This window comes from Macaca mulatta, chromosome 4 (assembly GCF_049350105.2).
Source record: "Macaca mulatta isolate MMU2019108-1 chromosome 4, T2T-MMU8v2.0, whole genome shotgun sequence".
NCBI lineage: Eukaryota > Metazoa > Chordata > Mammalia > Primates > Cercopithecidae > Macaca > Macaca mulatta.
The window spans coordinates 155,341,940-155,364,984 of record NC_133409.1 but is presented as its reverse complement, the minus strand read 5'-3'; the positions used below and the strand labels follow the sequence as shown (position 1 = coordinate 155,364,984).

Below are 23,045 nucleotides of genomic sequence, written 5' to 3'. Positions count from 1 at the left end.
TGAACTTATGAGTGCAAGTGTCTTTTGGTAGAATAATTTTCCTTTGGATATATATCCAGTAATGGGATTGCTGGGTTTAATGTTAGTTCTGTTTTAAATTATTTGAGAAATCTCCAAACTGCTTTCCACAATGGCTGCACTAATTTACGTTCCCAACAACAGTGTAGCCAGACTAAATTTGTAATTTGTTATTATTTTACTTTTTATTTCTAGAATGCATATTTTATTCTTTTTTGTGTATTTCAATTCTCTGGTGAAAATTCTATAAGTTTATGTATTTTATCCATATTTTTCTCTAACAAAATAATCATAGTTATGATCAAATATTTGTTTGCTAACCTTAAAATCTGGTTCATCTAGGGATCTCTTTCTAAGTCCTCTTTAAAATTTTTTGATTATTGATTATATGGTCTTCTTGGTCTTCTCATGTCTAGTAACTTTTTATTATATACTAGACATTGTGTAAGTGGACAATAGGAGCAATAGATGATGTTATTTTCCACCAAAGGGGTTTCTCCTTTAGGTAGATCAAGTAAGCAGATTTTCTTCCACTTCACTGTCCTTCACCCCTACTTTCATATCTCCTCACATACCAGCCACAGTAAGCATTTTGATTCTTTCATTTTGGTAAATTCTTCTAAATTATCACTTTTCTTTTCTCTCTATGTACATTTTGTTCTTTTTATTAGTAATTCACCCCTTAATCATCCATCTCTCTAAATTTTCTTCAAAATAAACTAAAATCAATGTAGAGTAAAATAAGTGCTAAAGTCAAACTGCAAATAAAGAGCTTCTGGTATTCTGCCAAATACAACAGAGAGGAATAGCTGTATTAGTCCATTTTCATGCTGCTGATAAAGACACACCCAAGAGTGCGAAAGAAAAAAAAAAGGTTAGGCCAGGTGTGGTGGCTCATGCCTGTAATCCCAGCACTTTGGGAGGCTGAGGCAGTCGGATCACGAAGTCAGGAGTTTGAGACCAGCCTGGCCAAGATAGTGAAACCCCATCTCTACTAAAAATATAAAAAATTAGCTGGGCATGATGGCGGGCATCTGTAATTCCAGCTACTCAGGAGGCTGAGCCAGGAGAATCACTTGAACCTGGGAGGCTGAGGTTGCAGTGAGCCAAGATTGTACCACTGCACTCCAGCCCGGGTGACAGTGTGAGACTCTGTATCCCCCTAAAAAAAAAAAAAAAAAGAAAGAAAAGAAAAGAAAAAATGATTTAATGGACTTACAGTTCCACATGGCTGAGGAAGCCTCACAATTATGGTGGAAGGCAAGGAGGAGCAAGTCACATCTTACATAGATGGCAGCAGGCAAAAAGAGAGCTTATGCAGGAAAACTCCCATTTTTAACACCATCCGATCTCGGGAGACTTATTCACTATCATGAGAACAGCACAGGAAAGACCTGCCCCCATGATTCAGTTACCTTCCACTAGGTCCCTCCCACAACATGTGGGAATTCAAGATGAGATTTGGGTAGAAACATAGCCAAACTATATCATTCTGCTCCTGGCCCCTACCAAATCTCATGTCCTCACATTTCAAAACCAATCATGCCTTCCCAACAGTCCCCCAAAGTCTTAACTCATTTCAGCATTAACTCAAAAGTCCACAGTCCAAAGTCTCATTTGAGATAAGGAAAGTCCCTTCCACCTATGAGCCTGTAAAATCAAAACAAGTTAGTTACTTCCTAGATACAATGTGAGTACAGGCATTGGGTAAATACAGCTGTTCCAAATGGGAGAAATTGGCCAAAACAAAAGGGCTACACTCCCCAGGCAAGTCCAAAATCTAGTGGGGCAGTCAAATCTTAAAGCTCCAAAGTGATCTCCTTTGGTTCCATGTCTCTCATTCAGGTCATGCTGATGTAAGAGGTGGGTTCCCTTGGTCTTCGGCAGCTCCACCCTTGTGGCTCTGCAGGGTACAGCCTCCCTCCTAGCTGCTCTCATGTGCTAGTGCTGAGTGTCTGTAGCTTTTCCAGTCACACGGTGCAAGCTGTTGGTGGATCTACCATTCCGGGGCGTGGAAGACAGTGACTCTCTTCTCATAGCTCCGCTAGGCAGTACCCTAGTAGGGACTCTGTGTGGGGGCTCCAACCCCACATTTCCTTTCCACACTGTCCTAGCAGAGGTTCTCCACGAGAGCCTTTCCCCTGCAGCAAACTTCTGCCTGGATATCCAGGCATTTCCATATATCCTCTGAAATCTAGGCAGAGGTTCCCAAACCTCAATTCTTGACTTCTGTCCACCTGCAGGCTCAACACCACAAGGAAGCTGTCAAGGATTGGGGCTTGCACTCTCTGAAACCACGGCCCAAGCTGTACATTGGCTCCTTTTAGTCATAGCTGGAGTGGCTGGCACACAGGGCACCAAGTCCCTAGACTGCACACAGCATGGGGACCCTGGGCTTGGTCCATGAAACTATTTTTTCCTCCTAGGTCTCCAGGCCTGTGATGGGAGGGGCTACTGCAAAGTTCTCTGACATGCCCTAAAGACATTTTCCCATTGTCTTGGTGATTAACATGTGGCTCCTTGTTACTTATGCAAATTTCTAAAGCCAGCTTGAATTTTTCCTCAAAAATGAGATTTTCTTTTCTATTGCATTGTTAGGCTGCAAATTTTCCAAACTTTTATGCTCTGTTTCCCTTTTGAAGCTGAATGCCTTTAACAGCACCCAAGTCACCTCTTCAATGCTTTGCTGCTTATAAGTTTCTTCCACCAGATACCCTAAATCATTTCTCTCAAGTTCAGAGTTCCACAAATCTCTAGGGTAGGGGCAAAATGATGCCAGTCTCTTTGCTAAAACATAACAAGAATCACCTTTGCTGCAGCTCTCAACAAGTTCCTCATCTCCATCCAAGACCACCACAACCTGGATTTCATTGTCCATATCATTATCAGCATTTTGGTCAAAGACATTCAACAAGTCTGTAGGGAACTACAAACTTTCCCACATTTTCCTCTCTTCTTCTGAGCACTCCACACTGTTCCAACTTCTGCCTGTTACCCAGTTCCAAACTTGCTTCCACATTTTTGGGTATCTTTTCAGCAGCATCCCACTTTCCTGGTACCAATTTTCTGTATTAGTCCATTTTCATGCTGCTGATACAGACATACCTGAGAATGAGAAGAAAAAGAGGTTTAATGCACTTATCATTCCACATAGCTGAGGAGGCCTTACAATCATGGTGGAAGGCAAGGAGGAACAAGTCACATCTTACATGGATGGTGGCAGGCAAAAAGAGAGCTTATGGAGAAAAACTCCCATTTTTAAAACCATCAGATCTCGTGAGACTTATTCACTACCACAAGAACACCATGGGAAAGACCTCCCCCCATGATTCAGTTACCTCTCACTGGTCCCTCCCACAACACATGGGAATTCAAGATGAGATTTGGGTGGGAACACAGTCAAACCATATCAATAGTCAAGTGCAACAGGAAGAATTTTTCACCTGGGCCTTGATTCTTTCAGTATTATTTTTATAAGATGAACATCCTCATCTGAAAGAACATCATAAGGAAGGAGATATAGTTAAAGGAGTAATGATAATTATCAAAGAGCTACTGTATGTCAGGGACAATGCTAAATATTTAGTGTTTCTTACCTTATTTAACTTTCACAACAACTCTTCAAAGCAATTTTTCTCTCTAATGGTAGTAAATGAGCCTTCCTAATTTTCGAGCCTGCAGTGATTGTTTCTGAGCTAGAGTTTCAGCCATTCTCTAAAGGCTATTCTTCTTTCTCTTTATTCCAGAGATGATTTAAATTCTTATTCTTTATGAAAAATGGTCAGTAGTTTAATGCATTTGGAGCATAAAACAAACAGGCGCTCTTTAGATAGAGTTGGAAATGTGAAGTTGGTACAGAACTACATCAATATTAAAGAATATGCATGTATTTCTCTAGACAGGGTCATTTCAGGACTTTACGTATGGGCATAACAAAGCCTATATTTTAGGAGGGCTCCTTTTGTAGCAAAGCGAAAGATGGTTTGAAGTAGCAAGATACTAGAGATTAACAAAGGAACAGGCTAGTATAACAAATCATGCAAAAGTTAATGAGCTACTGAGCTAGCACAAGATGAGTAAAAACAAAAAAGTTAGTTGGAGGTATGAAAGACAGAGGTTAAAAGTAGCCCTAGAGACTTATTGAATATGAGCATTCAGGGAAATAGATGGCCTAAGAAAATGGTGGTATTTCAAGACTTGTTGACTGGACAAATCACAAAGGGATGAAAATCAAAAAGAGCAGGTTTGAAAAATAAAGTTTGAAGAAATAAGAAATAATGGACATTTGACATCAAATTTTATACATACTTGTGATGTAACTATTATAAGTAATCTGTTCTTCACTTCCACAAAATCTACAATGATAACAATTAAATTGCAATAAAAAAGACTGAATTAAATGTAATTGCATCTGATGGAAAAGATGACTGATATAGCTTTCATTTCTTTTCCTGAAGACATTCTATGATGTCATATTACAAAATGTTAAGTCGTATGGTAACACGTTGGGAAGCACTTCTTGCATCACATATAACCCTTTGATTGTATCATTTTATTTCACAGAAAGTAGCTTTCCATGACTATAATAGTTCCATCAGTTACAAGTTTAAATGTATTTGTAATGAGTTAGGAATGGTGGTGGGCCAAGAGTGAATAAAAGGGGTAGAAGCGAGGTGGCAAAAAATAAATTTAAATATTTCTTCTAAATTTTCTTCTTTGTTTAATAACTTAATATCCCTTCTTGAGTTAACTGCCCCATAAGGACCTCATCTCCTTCACTTCTCAGAGGGACTCATTATCTCAGATAGGAAATTCTTGAGAGCATCAAATTCTCTAGGTATTTTTCCCTAGTTTCCAAGAGAAAATATTAGCTAACAGATAGTAATATGAGCTAATAACTGAATCTAAGCATAGAAAGCAATTATCAGGAGGAATAGTCATCTGACCATGCCAAGAAGTTTGTTGGCATACAGAATTAATATTGATTAATTTTGACTGCACCTCTATGTGTTTCAGTATTTCTGTCCAAAGAAAACAAGTTGCATGTCATTTGTCTGTAAATTAATGGAGATGATAGTATTATCATTGTTTCTAGCTAATATATTCTATCTCTACTTATATAGTTAGTGGTATTAAGATTACATGACTTTAATAATGTTTATATTTAAAACATAGTATTTGACAAACTAATGACCAGATATTTTCTGTTCTGTTGACAAAAGTACCTGGAAATAGTCACTGAAGTTAGTAGACTATTAGCCTACTATTAAAATTTAAATAACATTTTAAATGTACAAACTGCATTTATATGTTATATTTCATGTGTGTCATCAATTAAAACCTTTGGTTGCAGAGGTAAAATGTAAAATTTATCTCCCTTAGAAGCCTTTGATAGGTAAATATAGAACATATGCTTTTGAGATACAGTTGTTTCTACATTGTTTACTTAATGACTATAACAGATAATCAAGTGATCTGAAACGATTGCATACTGTTATTTACTGCCTTTTTAAAAAACTAAAACTTGTTAATTTATTCTGACTTAGCTGATGTCATTTGTCAGTCAGATTGATAATAACTCTCTTGAAATAATTTTATACCAAATTTGGCAATTTTGAAATAAAATTATTTTAATATTTTTGGCCTTTTTAATATTAATTTTAAATGTCAAAAATCAATCTTTTTCTTTTTTTAATTCACCCTCCTCTTGATATACCTATATTTGTCTTAAATAGAAAACATTCAAGTTAAACTTTATGGTTAAGGATTTTTAAATTGCATAGAAAATTCATCTTAAGTAAACAAAATGGTGAAAGCACTTTAATAATAGCACTTCTTTGCACTGCATATACTAAGCAAGTGGTAGAGGATAGGAAACACAAAAAGAAACCAAAGCACACATATATCCTGGTACATCTTTTCCATGACTCTAGGTTCTGCTCTGAACTAAGTATAAGGTGGCCACTTTTGGTACCTTAATGCTTATTACTATGTACTGGTCTTGATGACGAAAATAGACTCTTGAAGATTTGGTGCTGTCTCTTGTCTCTCTCTTGGGTGAATCTGCATTGTGTGTGTGCATGCCTATGTGTGTGTCTGTGTGTGCTGGGAAGAGCGATATTTCCTCTGAGGCCATACTGTCCCCCAAACCTTGTTAGGGATAATTAGTGACAGGAGTTTTTGAAAAGCAGGTTTTACTCCATAGAGTGATCAGAAAAGGAAGTATCCAATCCCATATCAACTCCGAACCCTATAAGGAGAGTTTCCTTTTCAGACTTGAATCTTTAAGTGTTTCCTGTGCTGGGTGTACATCAGAGAACCCCCAACTTCCCTCATGCTGCTTCTTATCTGGCTCCTTATCTGGGGCTGGGTGGTGGAGTATGTGGATGTACCTCATAGCTGTACCTCGGGTGATGTAACTATTGTGTGCTCATCAACATTCTCTCTTCATTCACTCAGATTTAGCTCTGCTAGGTACTGTTGCCCCTTTGTTTTTTTCCCATTCTTTTGGATTTCCTAAATGTCATCTTTCTCCTCTCCTTGTCTTCACTCTGGTCATCCCATTTGGACTTCCAAGTGAAGTCCCAAAAAGAGAAGCAACACAGACATGGCTTTTCTGAGGTTGCAGTCAAATTTGGTAAGTTAATGGTGTAGTAAGAAATGTGACCTAGGCCTCTAAACTACCTGAGGATCTGGTTTCCCTAGAACCTTAGGCTGTGGCCAAAATCATGGACAATTAAATGTATTATGCCAATACCTCACAGTCTGTCTATGCACTTTATTTACATAGATTTGGTCAAACTTTAAAGATTGTGGTATAATACCATTAATGTTAGGAGGAAGCTAGAGAGAGATCTTTGAGTTTATTAGTGGAGTTATTACCAAAAACTTAATTTAGAGAGTAGAACTTAATGTATTGGAAAATCTTAAGAATAAAATTATGAACTGTAGTTCTGCATTGCATGAGAGTATGTTGAATAATGAGCTCTCAGTAATTGTGAGTGGTAAGTATTGATACTGGGACTTTGAACTCCAACATGGAGAGTCAATGAAAGAAACAAAATGTTCTTCTAGGTTTCTTATGACTTTGAATTTACCTCATTTTCCATTTGGCACAGAACGAGCAGCCTATCTAGCTATGAAGTGTGCCCACATGTTTCTTAACCCTGGGACCTGATAATCCATTCCTCCAAACTAACTAAGCAGTAAATCCCCATTCTGGTTCTTTATAAGCTAATTAGCTAATAGTTGGTGTTGGAGTATTATTTGGTTCAATTTTTTAAAAATATTGTGAAATTTATATTACCTGGTCATGGTTACAGAAGTCACTCAAGAAAACAAGTTTGTCTTGTTTTCCAAAACAATAGTAACACATTTAAATGCCAGAACTGATGAGCTGCTTCACTATAATTAAATAGTTAATGTGTATGGCTCTTGTGAGAAAATTGTCATGTCACTGTATTTAGAAGCCATTCTATTGAATTCAAATAAGGATAGACATACACATATCATTTAAAATAATATTCTTGGCACACAAAGAAATTATGCATTAGTTATTTAAAGTCCATAAACACAGGAATGCAATTCTCACAAAGGGAAGGTTCGATAAGGAAGAGTAATAACTGAATTGATATGATCATATAAGGAGAAAGGCAGTGAACAGATGGCTTAACCACTTTGAATCAAAATGAAAAATTTATGAAGATAATCCTAGTTGAATAATCCCTGGTTGATTTGAAAAAGAAGAAAAATAATAAAACAACTTGGGTTTATTATATTCCACTTTATGGCTGATAAACATTCATAGGGAAAATGCTGATTATGATAACTATGGAATGAGACCGTCACTGCCAATCACAGTCGCCTTGCACTTTCTTCCCGTAAATACAGATGATGCCAGGCCTAGGCTTATTTTGGCAGCAGAGTTTCTGTGCCCAGTGAACTTGGTGTTAACCCATCCTAGCAGGCAAATTTTAACTGTATTTCTCATTTTCCGAATAAAAATGTGATTTGTTTCTCTACATCTTTGCCAGTAATACCAAGACAGTTACCTACCTACCTTATTCAATTTATAACCAATAAGTCTTTTTATATTGAACTTTGTGCAACAAGTCAAAGGACATGAGTTTTAGTCAAATTTTACAACTTATTTTCTCTCTTTATGTGCAGATTTAGTATAATTACTGAGCTGCTCAACTCTACAGTGAGAATTGTGATTGATGAAGTGATCTTTGGAGTGATATCACAGGGGATCTAGTCGGCTCCATGACCCATTCCTGTGATCTGGAGCAGGTTATTTCATCACTCTCAATAGCTTGATGTTGACAAATAAAACTGCTGACCTCCTGGGACTTCTTTGAGAATGAAGTGAGGTAAACTCTATCACACAGTTAACATTAGTGCCTTAGCTCATAAGAGGTACATATCGGTTACATTAATATTTAAATAACTTGTAATTTATATTTCTAAAACATTTTGAGATATCTAAAACACAGAAATTTACAAAGACTAATAGAAGAAAACATGTATACTCTACCATTCAGAATTAATAGCTATTCCTTTATGGCCATATTTTCTTCCAGATATTTTTAAAGAAATAAGACATTTTAGATAAAGAGAAAGTCCCAGTCCTTAATCCAATTTTCTCTCCAGAGGCATCCAGTATCATCAGTTTGGTATCGACCTTTCCAGTTCTTTTGTAGGTACCTATATGTTCTTCTTTAACCATTATATAACATCATCTTTTAAAATTCCCATTTTATCCAGCTAGATATTATCACATCCACCCTTCACTACTGTAGAAACTTGTTGCAGCCTCTGGACTGATGATTTTGACAATCCTTTAATTTCCAATGTCAACGTTTGTGTGTGAGTGTATGTTTCTGCAAAGATTATGGCGACTTAAATTAAGTGTCAAAGTTTAATGTATAAAATCTTAAAGCTGTTGCTGGGAACACATGTCATAACATGATTTAATTATGGCAAAGCATTCTTATAACAGTGGGTTTGTACCCTGTTTTGTGCCTCTATGTACCTGAGAGATACAAAAGATTCCCTTTTAACAGTCACAATACTATTGCTTTTTACTAACTGCTTAGTTAGAAAAGTATTCAAAAATATTAGTAAGTGGGACTCTGCCTTTAGTTAATTAATATTATATAGTGCATTCACCTTAAGACATAAAATCACCACCAAGTGATTAAAAATGTAAGGAATGAAATCTTTTCATTCTATGAGATCATAAGAATCAACTAAATACAATATTCGATTCGGCTTCTTAGAAGTGGATTCTTCGGGAGAATAAAATGTGGAATACTAGTTCCATTGGAATTGAGTTTGGGGATTGCCTTATTTCTGTCTTTCTATCTGTGTGGAAAAGCATTCCCAACATCAGAAAAGTCACTCAATTGCAGGGTTTAAATACATCTCAGCGGTGTAAAACAATTGATCACAGAGGCTTTGGATAGGCTGAGGATATTGAGGTGACGATGTAAGCTTTTCATTGCTGTCTTGTCTGACACATCTATGTCAGAGTCATGCCCAGTAAATAAAATAAATAGGATCAGAGATGTAGATATAAATAATAATGAAGTATCTTCTTCCTAAAATTTTGCTTGATCGCTTGCACCTTGTTGAGTTTAGATATGACTCTAGGTTTTCCAGTATTTATGAGACAGTATTTAGAATGAGATTTCACCTAATAGCAAGTCTGGTTCTCTGATCCAGAGACACAAACCACTATTTATTTATTTCTTTTTTTGAGATGGTGTCTGGCTCTGTTACCTAGGCTGGAGTGTAGTGGTGTGATCTCACCTCCCTGCAACCTCCACCTCCCAGGTTCAAGCAATTCCCCTGCCTCAGCCTCCCAAGTAGCTGGGATTACAAGCGCCAGCCACCACACCCAGGTTTTTTTTATTTATTTATTTTTTTTTGGTACTGTTAGTAGATGTAGGGTTTTACCATGTTGGCCAGGCTGGTTTTGAACTCCTGACCTCAAGTTAATCCACCCGCCTTGGCCTCCCAAAGTGCTAGGATTACAGGCGTAAACCACCACCATGCCCGGCCCAATCCACTTTGTCTATCCAAGGGTCACGTACGGCTAGAAACATTTACTACTTCTCCATTTTTAAAAAAGGTGGAACATTTTGAGTGTTAATTCCCTTAGCTTTTGAAAGTAATTTTTTACATCCTGCCCAATTGAAAAACAGTGATGCAAAATGTTGGTAAATCATCACAGCCAGGAGCAAAAAAAAAAGGAACTCTCCCAAATGCTCTGCTCCTCAGACCAAATAATGATTTAATCCATACCTATTAAAATTTTGGGTCAAGCATCCCACATATCTAAGGAAGTTGCCATTCTACTATTTTACCAATCATTCACTTCTGAAGGGCTATATCTCTGCTATTCACAGGCACTCATCTTTCTCTCAACAGGTAATATGTAGCCACAGGTGATGGAAAAGGATAATACAAGTTCTTTTGAAGGCTTCATCCTGGTGGGCTTCTCTGACCGTCCCCACTTAGAGCTGATCCTCTTTGTGGTTGTCCTCATCTTTTATCTGCTGACTCTTCTTGGCAACATGACCATCATCTTGCTTTCAGCTCTGGATTCCCGGCTGCACACACCGATGTATTTCTTTTTGGCAAACCTCTCATTCCTGGACATGTGTTTCACCACAGGCTCCATCCCTCAGATGCTCTACAACCTTTGGGGTCCAGATAAGACCATCAGCTATGTGGGTTGTGCCATCCAGTTGTACTTTGTCTTGGCCCTGGGAGGGGTGGAGTGTGTCCTCCTGGCTGTCATGGCATATGACCGCTATGCTGCAGTCTGCAAACCCCTGCACTACGCTGTCATCATGCACCCAAGTCTCTGTGGACACCTGACTTCAGTGGCATGGCTGAGTGGCTTTGGCAATTCTCTCATAATGGCACCCCAGACATTGATGCTACCCCGCTGTGGGCACAGACGGGTGGACCACTTTCTCTGTGAGATGCCAGCACTAATTGGTATGGCCTGTGTAGACACCACGATGCTTGAGGCACTGGCTTTTGCCCTGGCAATCTTTATCATCCTGGCACCACTCATCCTCATTCTCATTTCTTATGGTTACATTGCAGGAACAATACTCAGAATCAAGTCAGCTGCTGGGCAAAAGAAAGCCTTCAACACTTGCAGCTCCCATCTAATTGTTGTCTCTCTCTTCTATGGTACAATCATATACATGTACCTCCAGCCAGCAAATACTTATTCCCAGGACCAGGGCAAGTTTCTTACCCTTTTCTACACAATTGTCACTCCCAGTGTTAACCCCCTGATCTATACACTGAGAAACAAAGACGTTCAAGAGGCCATGAAGAAGGTGCTAGGGAAGGGGAGTGCAGAAATATAGTAAGGGGTGATTAAATTTTGGGATTGTCTTTTGACCCATCTTCTATACATGTTGTTAGACCTAGCAAATATAGGAATGTTTTGGCATTGCAGAATGAAGAGGCATTTAATGAGATGGGGGAATTCAATGGTTAGGTAGGTCAAGAAAGTAGGGACTGGGAGCAGCGGCTCACACCTGTAATCCCAGCATTTTGGGAGGTGGGAGTATTGCTTGAGTCCAGGAGTTTGAGACTAGCCTGAGCAACATAGTGAGACCCCCATCTCTATGAAAAATATAAAAAGTTAGCCAGTCATGGTGGTGCATGCCTACAGTCCCAGCTACTCAGGAGGCTGAGGTGGGAGGATCACTTGAGCCTGGGAATTTGAGGCTACAGTGACCATGTTTGTGCCACTGCACTCAGTCTGGGTGACAGAGCAAGACCCTGTCAGAAAGAAAGAGAGAGAGAGAGGGGAAAGAAAGAGAGAAAGAAAGAGGAAGAAAGAAGGAAAAAGAAAGAGAAAGAAAAAAAAAGAAAGAGAAAGAAAGAAAAAGAAAGAGAAAGGAAGGAAAAAAAGAAAGAGAAAAGAAGGAAAACATGTAAAACATGTAATATTCCTCCTGAGTTGACAATCACTTGTATTCCTTTCAAGTCCTTCTAAATCAAGCATCATCACCAGAAGCCTCCAAAATACTGGCCATGAATATAGACACCAGCCATTTTTGTTCTCATACCAGTTTCTGTTACAGTTATTTAATAGGTCCTCAACAATATATGAAAAGAAATATCTTAGAAGGACTTAGTAGGTCCTCAACAGTATATGAAAAGAAAGATCTTCGAAGTCGTGCTGAAGAAGTACTTATTTTTTTCTAGAAAGTTCAAATGTGCTTTTATAGTGCCAAATGCTTGAATGAGAGCCAAAATAAATTGTTTAATTATCTAGCTTTAGTATCTCCAACACCATAACCAACCATGGATTCCGCACATGTTGAATTATTTATATAATTGAGTTTAATGACATTTATGTTTGATTTTCTGAGGTGATAGAGAATCAAGAAGAAAGGAGATAAAGCAAGACCATGAGGTGTTTGCTTTATATAGAAGGAAGAATTTCTTGTTACTACTCGATCCTTGTTATTACTTGTTAATGGCAAAAGAAAGCTAAGGAGTCTTCTTGATTAAAATGTTTGAAGATTATTCAATCTCTGCTTTTCTCATATGTTGTCAGGATAACCTTGAATAGAGGCAGAGAGAAATGAGATCAATTCTAGGGGGCTGTTAGAATCTTAATGATTGGGTATTCCCCAAGTGTTGATTTCTTCACATTTACCTTAATGATAGCAGTACCTCAACAGTCATCAGGGAAATTGATTTGAATGGTTTATGTCAAATGAATGGATGTCCACCTTAAAGGTAAGTGTGTTTCTTCAGATCTGACATATCATTTGAATCAATCTCATCTCAAAACTTTGGAAAACATCTATTATGTTAAAATTTCTGCAAATGAATAAGGGATTCCAAAATTTGGGAGTATTGCCAGCAGCATCATTAGGAACTGGATACAAAATGGGTTTAGCAATTTCTCAGTTAAGCTCCCTCAAAAATTTTAAGAAAGGTCAGGTTAATCTAGAAGCCTTAGAAAATATACCACATAGTTAATGTATTTTCCTCAAAACATATAATTGTCAGATACAATGTGCGTATTTGCCACTTTTTGAGCTCTAACTCTTGTATTTTATCCAGGTGGATTATATTATATTATATTTTGATTAGTTAGGGTTTATGAGAATGGGGTTTTGGTTTGGTTTTGATTGTAGAAGATATTCAGTTATTTCCATAAGAAGGCAGAAAAATTAGAATATATTTGATTTTTCCTACATTAATTACACTGAGTAAAATATGATATTTGTCCATGATGATGTTTATTAAAGGGATCAATTCAGCCAACAGAATTGAGACCCACAGCTTAGCATTTTCCATCTCTTCTACTAGAAAACAACTTATGATATGTGTCTTACTAGCATGTATATACTATACATTTCTAAATAAATAAAAGTCCTTTTAGAATCATTCTCTAAAAACAATGATTATATTAATTTTTTATAATCTCCATACTGTTTAGACATGCATTACTTTAGAATTCATAGGTAAGACAGAAGATTAAAAAAACAGAGTATAAATCTCTATAGATACATTGATTTTGGAAGCACCCTGTGGAATTTCCGACTAATTTTCTTCAAAACTTTATTTTTTCTCCATAAGCTTTATGTTAATTACACTCTCTTCTAAAAAACTTAGAATCATTATTATAGGTTTTAGGGAATAATCAGTGTCAGATCTCAAGGCAAAAATGTCCTTAATAACATTGGTTATGTCCTTAAAAACATTAACATGGCCCAGCATCACCTTTTATTTATTTTGTAGGATAGTTTATAAAGTTGACATAGCTTACTTAGGCATAAAGTGAGTTGAATCAAATATATTCTAATAGTTCTGCCTTGGGAATCGTTCATGGGAATCACATAATACTGCCCATAATTTTAAAAAAATCAGAAACATTTTATCCTCTACAGATTCTTCCTTTTGCTAATCTATGACTCATTCTTACAGTCTGGTCTTTTACACAGACAGAGCAGATGGAGGTTTAGATAAAAGAGCATCAGGATCCAACCCACTGTGCACAATTGCATATCTCTTAGCCATGATGCTGAAACTAACTCCAGGAGAAATAAATATTACATATATGCCTCTGTGCATGTTTTTCTACTCACTGTGATTTTGAATTATGATCTATAAGAGGACAGCTCAATGAGTGCCTATTAATCAGATTAGCACATCACTTTCCATCTTGTTGTCTTGGTGGGTAATACAACAGCCATGAAGACAACTTTCATCTATTTTATATGTTGTCTATTTTCAAGGTTTTCTTCCTTATTTATCCATTCAGTAAATATGTATTAAGCACCTACTATGCACCAGGCTTTGTTCTAGGTACTGGAACAAAATAAACAAAAATACACACCCACAAAATCATCATAGCATTTAGCTTATATTCTAGTGGAGAAGAAAGAAAACTGACAAATAAAAGAAACGTGATAGTTAATATCTTTGTAAGTGTTATGACGATAAGTGTAACAGGGAAAGGTGGGAGGAATTATGGAAGGGCTGCAATTTCAAATGGAGGAAGTCAGGGAAGACCTTAGAAAGTATGTTCAAGCAAAGATCTGATGGAGATAAGAAAGCAAAGAAAACACATCTGTGGGAGAGTGATCCCAGCAGAGAAAGTCGCAAGCACAATATTTTTTATCTCAGGAAAATGAGGAAGAACCAGAGAAAGGGATTGAGTGAGCAGGAGGAAGATTAAGACCAGGTGTATCCTGAAAGAGCAGAAAGCGTTTCCAGAAGGAAGGAGTGATCAACTGTCTAACATGTGACTAGTAGGTCAAGTGAGATTAGAAGTTTCATGCCTTAAATGGGAATCATGTATATGCAATTCCTAGGAGAAAGATTTGTAAAGCCTCCTTCACATGATGTGCTTTCATAAGCTCCTCCTAGTTAATTCCACTCCTATCATCATAATATACCCCATCCAATAATAAGCAGTCAGGCCTGGTATCAGAAGTCAATATCTTAAGTTTTTCTTCTGGGTTTTTCAGTTACCTTCCAGTTACCTTCTGGTCTCTCCCTGACCCTTTCGTGTGGTATTGCATGCAGCTGCAGCCTATCAACACTCAGAGAGTTCTCACCTGAAGTCAGGCATACAGAGTCTCAGGAATATCATGCTGCTGCAAGCCACTCTTTCTTCCCCCAAATCTGATACACATATGTCAAAGATAAAGTTAGCTTTGAGGTTATATAGATCCACAGAGAGAAGGGTCAAGTGTTTGAGAACATGGGCTTCCTTGCATAATTGGAATTTCATCTCTACTTTAGATTTAACTTCTCCATTCTTCAGTTTCTTCGCTTAAAAATGTGAATAATAATACTGCCATTCTCCAGGGGCTATTTTGATGTTTAAATGAGTTAATACATGAAAGCATTTAGAATGGTTCCTGGCATGTTGTAAGCACAATGCACATGTTTATAGTGTTGTCGCAATATATAAAACATGGTAGAGATAAAGACTGTTAGAACAGTATTAGCCTGAAACAAGTTGATAATAAGTTCAGATGGAAAAACAAAAAAATGAAAGAATAGCTAAGAAAACACTGAAAAGTAAAAACCATGAAGGAGCACTGGCCCTTCCAAACATTATCATAAAACTCTATAGTTAAAATAACATGGTACTAGTGCATAACTATGCCAGTGAAATAGAATAAAAAGTCCAGAATTAGACCCAAATATATATGGTAATTCAGTATATTACAAAGATGACATTTGAAATAACTAGGTAAAAATGGAATTATTTTTATTCGTGCAGGATCATGTAGATCATTATTAAAAAACATGAGATCCTTTCCTTACACCCACTACAAGAATAAACTCCAAAGGAATTGAGGATCTAGATAAAATTGAAAACATAAAAGTATCAAAAGGAAATGGATGAATTCCTCTTGATGATTGACTAATTTGTCTACATATTAAAAAAAATTATGGCAAAAATATTGTAAACAAAGTCAAAATGCAACCGACAAAAGTAGTAGAAACTATTCACAATGTATAGCACAAAGGGCTAATATCTCTAATATATAAAGAACCATTGAAGGAGGAAGAGCCAAATATCAAATAGAAAAATGGAGAAATGAAGCAATCAACAAACCAGACAAAAATTATTCTCAACATATAAAAAATTTAAATGCACATATAATTAGACAAGCACAAATTAAAACAATATTGAGATACTATTTCTCACTTATTAGATTGGCATTAAAAATATTGGCATGTTCTTTTAGTGAAGCTCCGTGGAAGCAGGAGTTTCAATGGCCAGCAAGAGCTGAGCTGAGCTGCCAGTTGTGGGAGAAGTCAATTAAAACAACAGCCAAAATGAAAGGAGCAATCCTTTAAATCCATTAAAGTAAATGCCTTTAATCACTTACTCTGATAATATTGTAAAGCAGCTAAACTGGAGTAAGTGCTCCCCACACTTCCATTATACCCTGTGAACTAGCACAAATCTGGGGAATCTTCTCAAATGCTGAAAGTCCCAAACAAAAGGCTCCTGCAGTTCTGTCAGAGGCTTCCTAACCAGAGTGACTCCATCTTGAATAAAGGCTGGATAAAGCCAAACCTGCTGGGTTGCCTTCCCAGGGAGTTGGACACTCTTGGTTACAAGATGTTTATGGTTGAGGGACTGAGTTAATGATGTTAACTAACTAAAGACCCAGAACTTATTGAAATGTCCCAATACTTTAAGAATGAAAAGCATTCTTAGTTTAAGGATAGATTTTGCTTTAAAAAATAAAAGAATACTCATAAATTCTTACTGAAATCAATAGTAACATAGGAAAATAACAATACTAGTAGCCTGTCAGAAGCTGATCCTAGACTTTTAATAAACACTCTATTCTTAACACCCTATATAAGCAAGCAGTATGTTTAAGGTGGTGTGTTCCTCCTCTTGCTTTCTGAGGATGCTCTGCTTTGTAACTGAAGTCTCTAATAGGTCATCTTAACTTCACTATACTCTGTGACTTGCCCTGAGTTCTTTCCCATGCAAGATCCAAGTACCTGCTCTTGGAGTCTGCGACAAGTCCCCTTTTTCAGTGACAGTTTTATGGACCCAGTGGTTGAAGGGAGGGACAGGAAGAAAGGCTGCAAGTAGAAAAGTAGTTAATATTGAGTAAAAGTGAATAAAAGTGCCTTTAAGTTTACCATCCCCTTCTTCCGGTATGGAGGTATTGGCAGAGGCACCTGAGGAAGATGTTGGCAAAAGACCCCAGATAAAGAGGCCTCTAAAAGGAAATGCCTGGGCTAGGAATGCCAAGACACCAAAGAGCACAGCAAGCCAGTGGGGGGCCCGAGTTCTTGGCTGCAGCTCTCCTAGGATTGCCATACATTGGCTGTACATCCAGTCTGGTGTGAGGAGGCAGTTTTCCCCTAGGGATTCTGCCAGGTAAAATCTTTGTAATTGCCTGTGACCAGACTTGAAACATCGCACATAGATTTCTAGACAGGAGCCAGAATTCTCCTAGTGTACATTGCTGTTGGGAATGCAAATGAGTTCAACCCTTCTGGAGGAAAATTTGGGAATATCTAACAAAATCACACATGCTCTTATCTTTCTACCCAACAATCCCATGTCTAAGAACTTACCCTGAAGATACATCTCCTTCAGTACAACAACACATATGTACAAAGTTATTTGTGCAGCATTTCTTATAAATTAAGAATATTGAAAACAACATAAATGCCTCTACATAGGAGTGATCATATAAACAATGATATAGTTATACAATAAACTATTATGGAACAAGGAACATCTTTAGGAACCAATATGCAGTAATTTCCAGGACATACTGTTAGGTGTAAAAAGCAAAGTACAAAAAAAGTATCTATAGCATGTGACTTTTGATGAAAGAAAGCAGAGGACATTAAAAAAATACATGGATGTATGCTCATAAGAAAAAATAAAAAGATAAGCAAAAATGAAGAAATTTATTTCTGAAGAGACAAGTAGAAAGAGGGTATGGAAAAAATGGTTCAGTGAGAATGATGATGGAGTATCAGGTTTATTCTTAAAAATTACATATTTTTGATACTAGCATAAAAAGTATTTTTAGTTTTAATTTCTATTTATCTGTTGCTACTAGATAGAAATGCAATTGAATATTTGAGTATTTATCTTGTATATTGCAAACTTGCTGAATTCACTTAGTTCCAGAAGCTTTACTGTATACTCAATCAAGTTTTTTACACAGGCAATCATGTCATCTGTGAGTAAAGCTACTTTACATCTTCTTTTCCAATCTAGATGCCTTTTCTTTGCTTTGCCTTAATGCACTGGCTATAACTTCCAGAACAAAGTTCAATAGAAGAGATAAGAGTGGACATCCATGCCATGCTTCTTATCTTAGGAGAAAAGCATTCCGTTTTTCCTCAGTAAGTGTGCTGTTAGTTATACATTTTTCATAGATGCTCTTCAGCAATTTGAGGAAGTTCTCTTCTATTAGACTACTATCAAAATGGATGTTGCATTTTGTCAGACACTCTTCCTTCATCTACTAAGATGGCCATATGGCTTTTCTTTTATATTTTCTGTCTTGATGAGTGGCAGAATATTCTATCAGATGCCAAAATATGCCACTTCGGCATAAGGATTGTTTTGAGCTAAAGGCACATGAAAAACAGTAGGTACAAGAAAGGCACTCTGACCTTTCTTTTTCTTCCTAAAATCAGTAGATAAAACTTCCATTGGAAAGAAATGTTCTTATCACCATAAATGGGAAGTTGAGTCCAAAAGAATTCTGTACAAACAGACCTTGTTAAAGTAACTCATATCTTCCTTTGCTCTCCCCCATTTATTTTAGTTACTTTTCTACAAATTGTCTTTCTTCAACGTAGTGTAGAAGCACTTGGGTTGTGCCACTTCTTTGGGTCTTCATTTTCCTATGAGGCCTCCCATGTGTATGTAAAAAATCTGTGTGCTTTTCTACTGTTAATCTGTCTTGTACCAATTTAATTCTCAGACTTAGCCAGAGAGCCTGAGAGGACAGAGGTAAGTTTTGCCTCCCCTACAATGTTTTATACCCATATTGAAATTTGGTCAGCTCTTCCTATGTACTATTTAGAAAGGTATATTGAAGTATCCCAATATGATTGTGGAATTGTTTCTATCTCTTTTTAACTGTCTATTTATCTTGTACATATTTTGAATAATTGTTATTGGATACATACAGAAATTAAAATTGTTATTTCTTCCTGGTGAATTGAATCTTCTTCCATTCCAAAATATTGCTCTTCTTTAGCTGTGCATCTTGCTTTAGCGTGTACTTTTTAAAAATAATAATAGAGCAACATAAGCTTTGTTTTCATTCACATTTACATATGCTTTTTACTATTCTTTTACATTCAAATATTGTGTCCTTATATTTAAGTCTTATTTTATAAGCAGCTTATGGTTGGATTTTTTTCCTCCAGTCTCATAATTTTAGACTTTTAGTTTATTTATTGTATTTGTATTCAATATAATCATTGATATATTTGGATTTATAGTTACTATGTTACTATTTCTATTTGATTCACTTGTTTTACATTCTCTCTTTTTTCTTTTTTTTTTGAGACGGAGTCTCGCTCTGTCACCCAGGCTGGAGTGCGGTGGCCGGATCTCAGCTCACTGCAAGCTCCGCCTCCCGGGTTCACGCCATTCTCCTGCCTCAGCCTCCCGAGTAGCTGGGACTATAGGCGCCCGCCACCTCGCCCGGCTAGTTTTTTGTATTTTTTAGTAGAGACGGGGTTTGACCGTGTTAGCCAGGATGGTCTTGATCTCCTGACCTCGTGATCCGCCCGTCTCGGCCTCCCAAAGTGCTGGGATTACAGGCGTGAGCCACCGCGCCCGGCCCTCTCTTTTTTCTTTCTCTTGAATTTATCAATTTTTAAATTTCATTTTACCCTATACTAGCTAATTAGTTTTACATTCTTTAACATTCTTTCAGTGGTTGCCCTGGATCTTGTGTGTGCATATTTGGGACCAATTATAGATTAACACAATTTATGACATTTATTATTTTTTAAAATCTTAGACAACCTTAATACCATTTGCCTCATCATGCCTTCTATGTTATTCTCTTTATGCCTTTTAATCCTATAAGATATTACTATTAATGTTTTGCACAATCAACATTCATTTACAGTTACCCATATGTTTACTTTTCCTTTTGCTCCATATCTTCTTGTATTTTTAGCATTTTCACTTGAGTTAATTTTACTTCCTTTTCAAAAACTTATTTTAGTATTTATTGTCATATCTCTCAACTGGCAATTAATTCTCTTGGTTTGGGTTTTTTTTCTAAATATGCTTTTACCTTGAATTGTACTGGTGCAGGTTAGGTTCCTGGCAAGAAGATTCTGAGACAGAGGTGGGTGTGCAGGAATTTATTAGGAGATACTCTGTAAAACACTTGGAAAAGAGAAACAAGCTTGGCAGAGGGAAAAGTTGAACTTTAATGCATTCACAAAGAAGACCTCAGCAGATCCCATAGGGAACTCTGAAACTAGGCTGGCTCTTAAAAATTGTCCCTATTTGAGGCAAGAGTGACTTTATGCCACCATTTTGATCGGTCATTGTATGTGGGCTGCTTCTGGAAGAAGGAATGACCTCTGGCAGGTCAGTTTTCTTTAGCTAAGACAACCCCTAAAGAAAGTTGACAGCTAGGAAATACGTCTTTTATTTCTGAATAAGGACTGGCTAGCATGTTGCAGTGTCTACCATAGTCCACTCTTTGTGTTTTGATCCATTTCGTTATATGTATTCTTAGATACGTATTCTCTTTTAAAATTCCACGGAGCTTCTTTTCCTAAGGAAAACTAGTGAAAGTTAGTGAGATGATCTACAACTTCCATCACTCCAGCTGGTTTAGAGGCCACGGCTGATGTTTATCATAGCCTTTCTCTGTTATCTATTCCAGACCTCCCCCATCTTCAGCAGACCCTGGTAACTTAAACTGGTGAAATGACTCAAATCTTGATTCCTGACTCTAGTCACTACGTCCTTTTAAAATTGGGCTTGCTTCACTTGTATGTTTGCTCTGAAAATTGGGCAAGGATTTGCCTAGAGTTGACAAAGATACCACTTCCTGTCTCCTCACGTAACAGTAGCTCTAGCTCTCCCTGATGATCAGGGTAAATTGTCCCTGCTTAAGGTGATGACTCCACTTCTTACCTGCTGGTCCCTTAGTCTGAGAAGCCTGATAAGTTAGATTCTTGCCTTGGTCTTTGGTGGAAGTTTTCTCCCTTTGGGAACCAGGACCTCTGAACCCACAAACCCCAAAACTGTGGGGATGGGATGCACAAATTCCTCAAGTGGATCACTGACAGTGATGAAAAGTACAGCCATTCCTGCTTCCACTCCTTGGTTCCCAGACCCATGTATTTTGTATACTAGATACAAAGTATCATCTAAGGGTGTTTGATTTAGAATGTCAACTGAATCCTGGAGCACACCTCCTAGTCTAGTAAAGTTCTGCCTCCATAGTGGTACTTTAGCCTTACCATTAAAAAGACATTCGTTGTTTTTTCAGGATAGCAGCTTCTGTGTGGTGTAATATATGACACAACCAATGGAGTCATAATCATTTACCCACTGCCATACTTCTTCACTGCATTATTCTTCACAAAATGTTATATGAAATCTCATGCCACTCTAATATAAACCACCAGATAGTAAAGAAGGTTGAAGACTTATAGGCAAGAAAGATAGGCTCATACCCAGCATATTCTTGCCTATACTTTTCAAAATAAATTGCTGCCTCTTCTGATTTGGAAAGTGTCTAAGCTGGTAAACTTATCTTCAATCTGGTCACCAATTTGCTAGATCAGTTTTGATAAGAGGGAGCCAAAGATGTTGGGTCCACACATTGCCTCCATCTCTTTTACCAGAACTACTGCATTTACAACTCCATTGTGCCAGGACTGGGATGGTTAATGATAGAGGTTGGCTGATGCCAACTAGCTTAGGCAACTATCCAGATGTTGAGTCCATCTTCCATAATGGATAGTCCCTGGTGGACATTAAGGTGTAATGCAAAGTTCTTCACACTTATACTAACTTCCATGTAACCATCTACATACCCTGTTTCAGAAAAAGTGGTCTCAGATCTTCCATTCTTGCTCCTTAATTAATCAGCCAGGTCATTTTTTACCTCCCATTATATTCTTTCTTGGGTCACTTCTTTCTTCACACAAAAAATAGATGGCCTAGTTCACTTCCCAGAGTTCTTCCCATTGGAAAGATTTCTCACCAATGTCTTTAGGACCACTCATGAGTGGTGTTGTAGTGTAAAAGCAATCCATTTTCAGCTCCTGTGAACACATTGGGCTGACCCCTCTATGAGCTATGTATGAGCTTTCTTCTCTACTGCAAGCTAGTTATTAGCCACCCCCAATTTCTGCCACAGACAGACATAGAAATGAACTGAAGGAGAGGTCCCAATGCAAAAAAGATGAACATATAAGACCAGGCTACCTGCTCCTGAAGCTTACTTAGACTGCCAGCCTTGCTTGTGCCCTGTCCAGGATATACCATTTCCATCTAATATTGCATTGCTAACGGCCCACCCAACCTTATGATTTAATGAATCTGGACAGAACCCAGCTCATGATGGGCAGTTCTTGCCTCATAGTTACTTGACGTCATGCGGTCAGACTGTAACTCTACAATGCCTACTAGCATGTCATAAACTGGTTTTACAAACATTTATAGTTCTCTATTTCAGATAACTTTAAGAACTCTAGGGGTCTACACTGCAATTCTACTATTTGAGTTTAACCTGTGGCTTCACATGATGCCTAGAGTTGTGGAATACTATAATTATGTTGCAGTCTGGAATTTCTGAAGAGCCTTTTCCTGTTCTTGGGCCCACTCAGAGATGGCAACCTTCCCTATTGGTAAATACGTTGGAGGAGTATCCAAAATGCATTTACAGCTGAGGCTGCAACTCACAAAGTCTTATGGGGAGCTTAGGAGCTAAGCTGGCCTTTCAGAGTTTTCCCAATAGAAGCAA

The 23,045-nt window shown here is 37.4% G+C and overlaps 2 protein-coding genes across 2 annotated transcripts in view; both read left to right on the top strand.

Annotated features, from left to right (window-relative positions):
- LOC100429458 (olfactory receptor 2B6-like) overlaps positions 1 to 23,045 on the top strand; it is a 77,457-nt gene that overhangs the window by 42,361 nt on the left and 12,051 nt on the right.
- On the top strand, positions 10,453 to 12,529 carry LOC705826 (putative olfactory receptor 2W6). The gene has a single exon (XM_001097434.4). The coding sequence runs from the start codon at positions 10,473 to 10,475 to the stop codon at positions 11,409 to 11,411; it is 939 nt and encodes a 312-aa protein (XP_001097434.3). The 5' UTR covers positions 10,453 to 10,472; the 3' UTR covers positions 11,412 to 12,529.

Excerpts from the sequence above, each read along its gene's own strand:
- LOC705826 (XM_001097434.4), top strand. The coding sequence starts at position 10,473 with ATGGAAAAGGATAATACAAGTTCTTTTGAAGGCTTCATCCTGGTGGGC.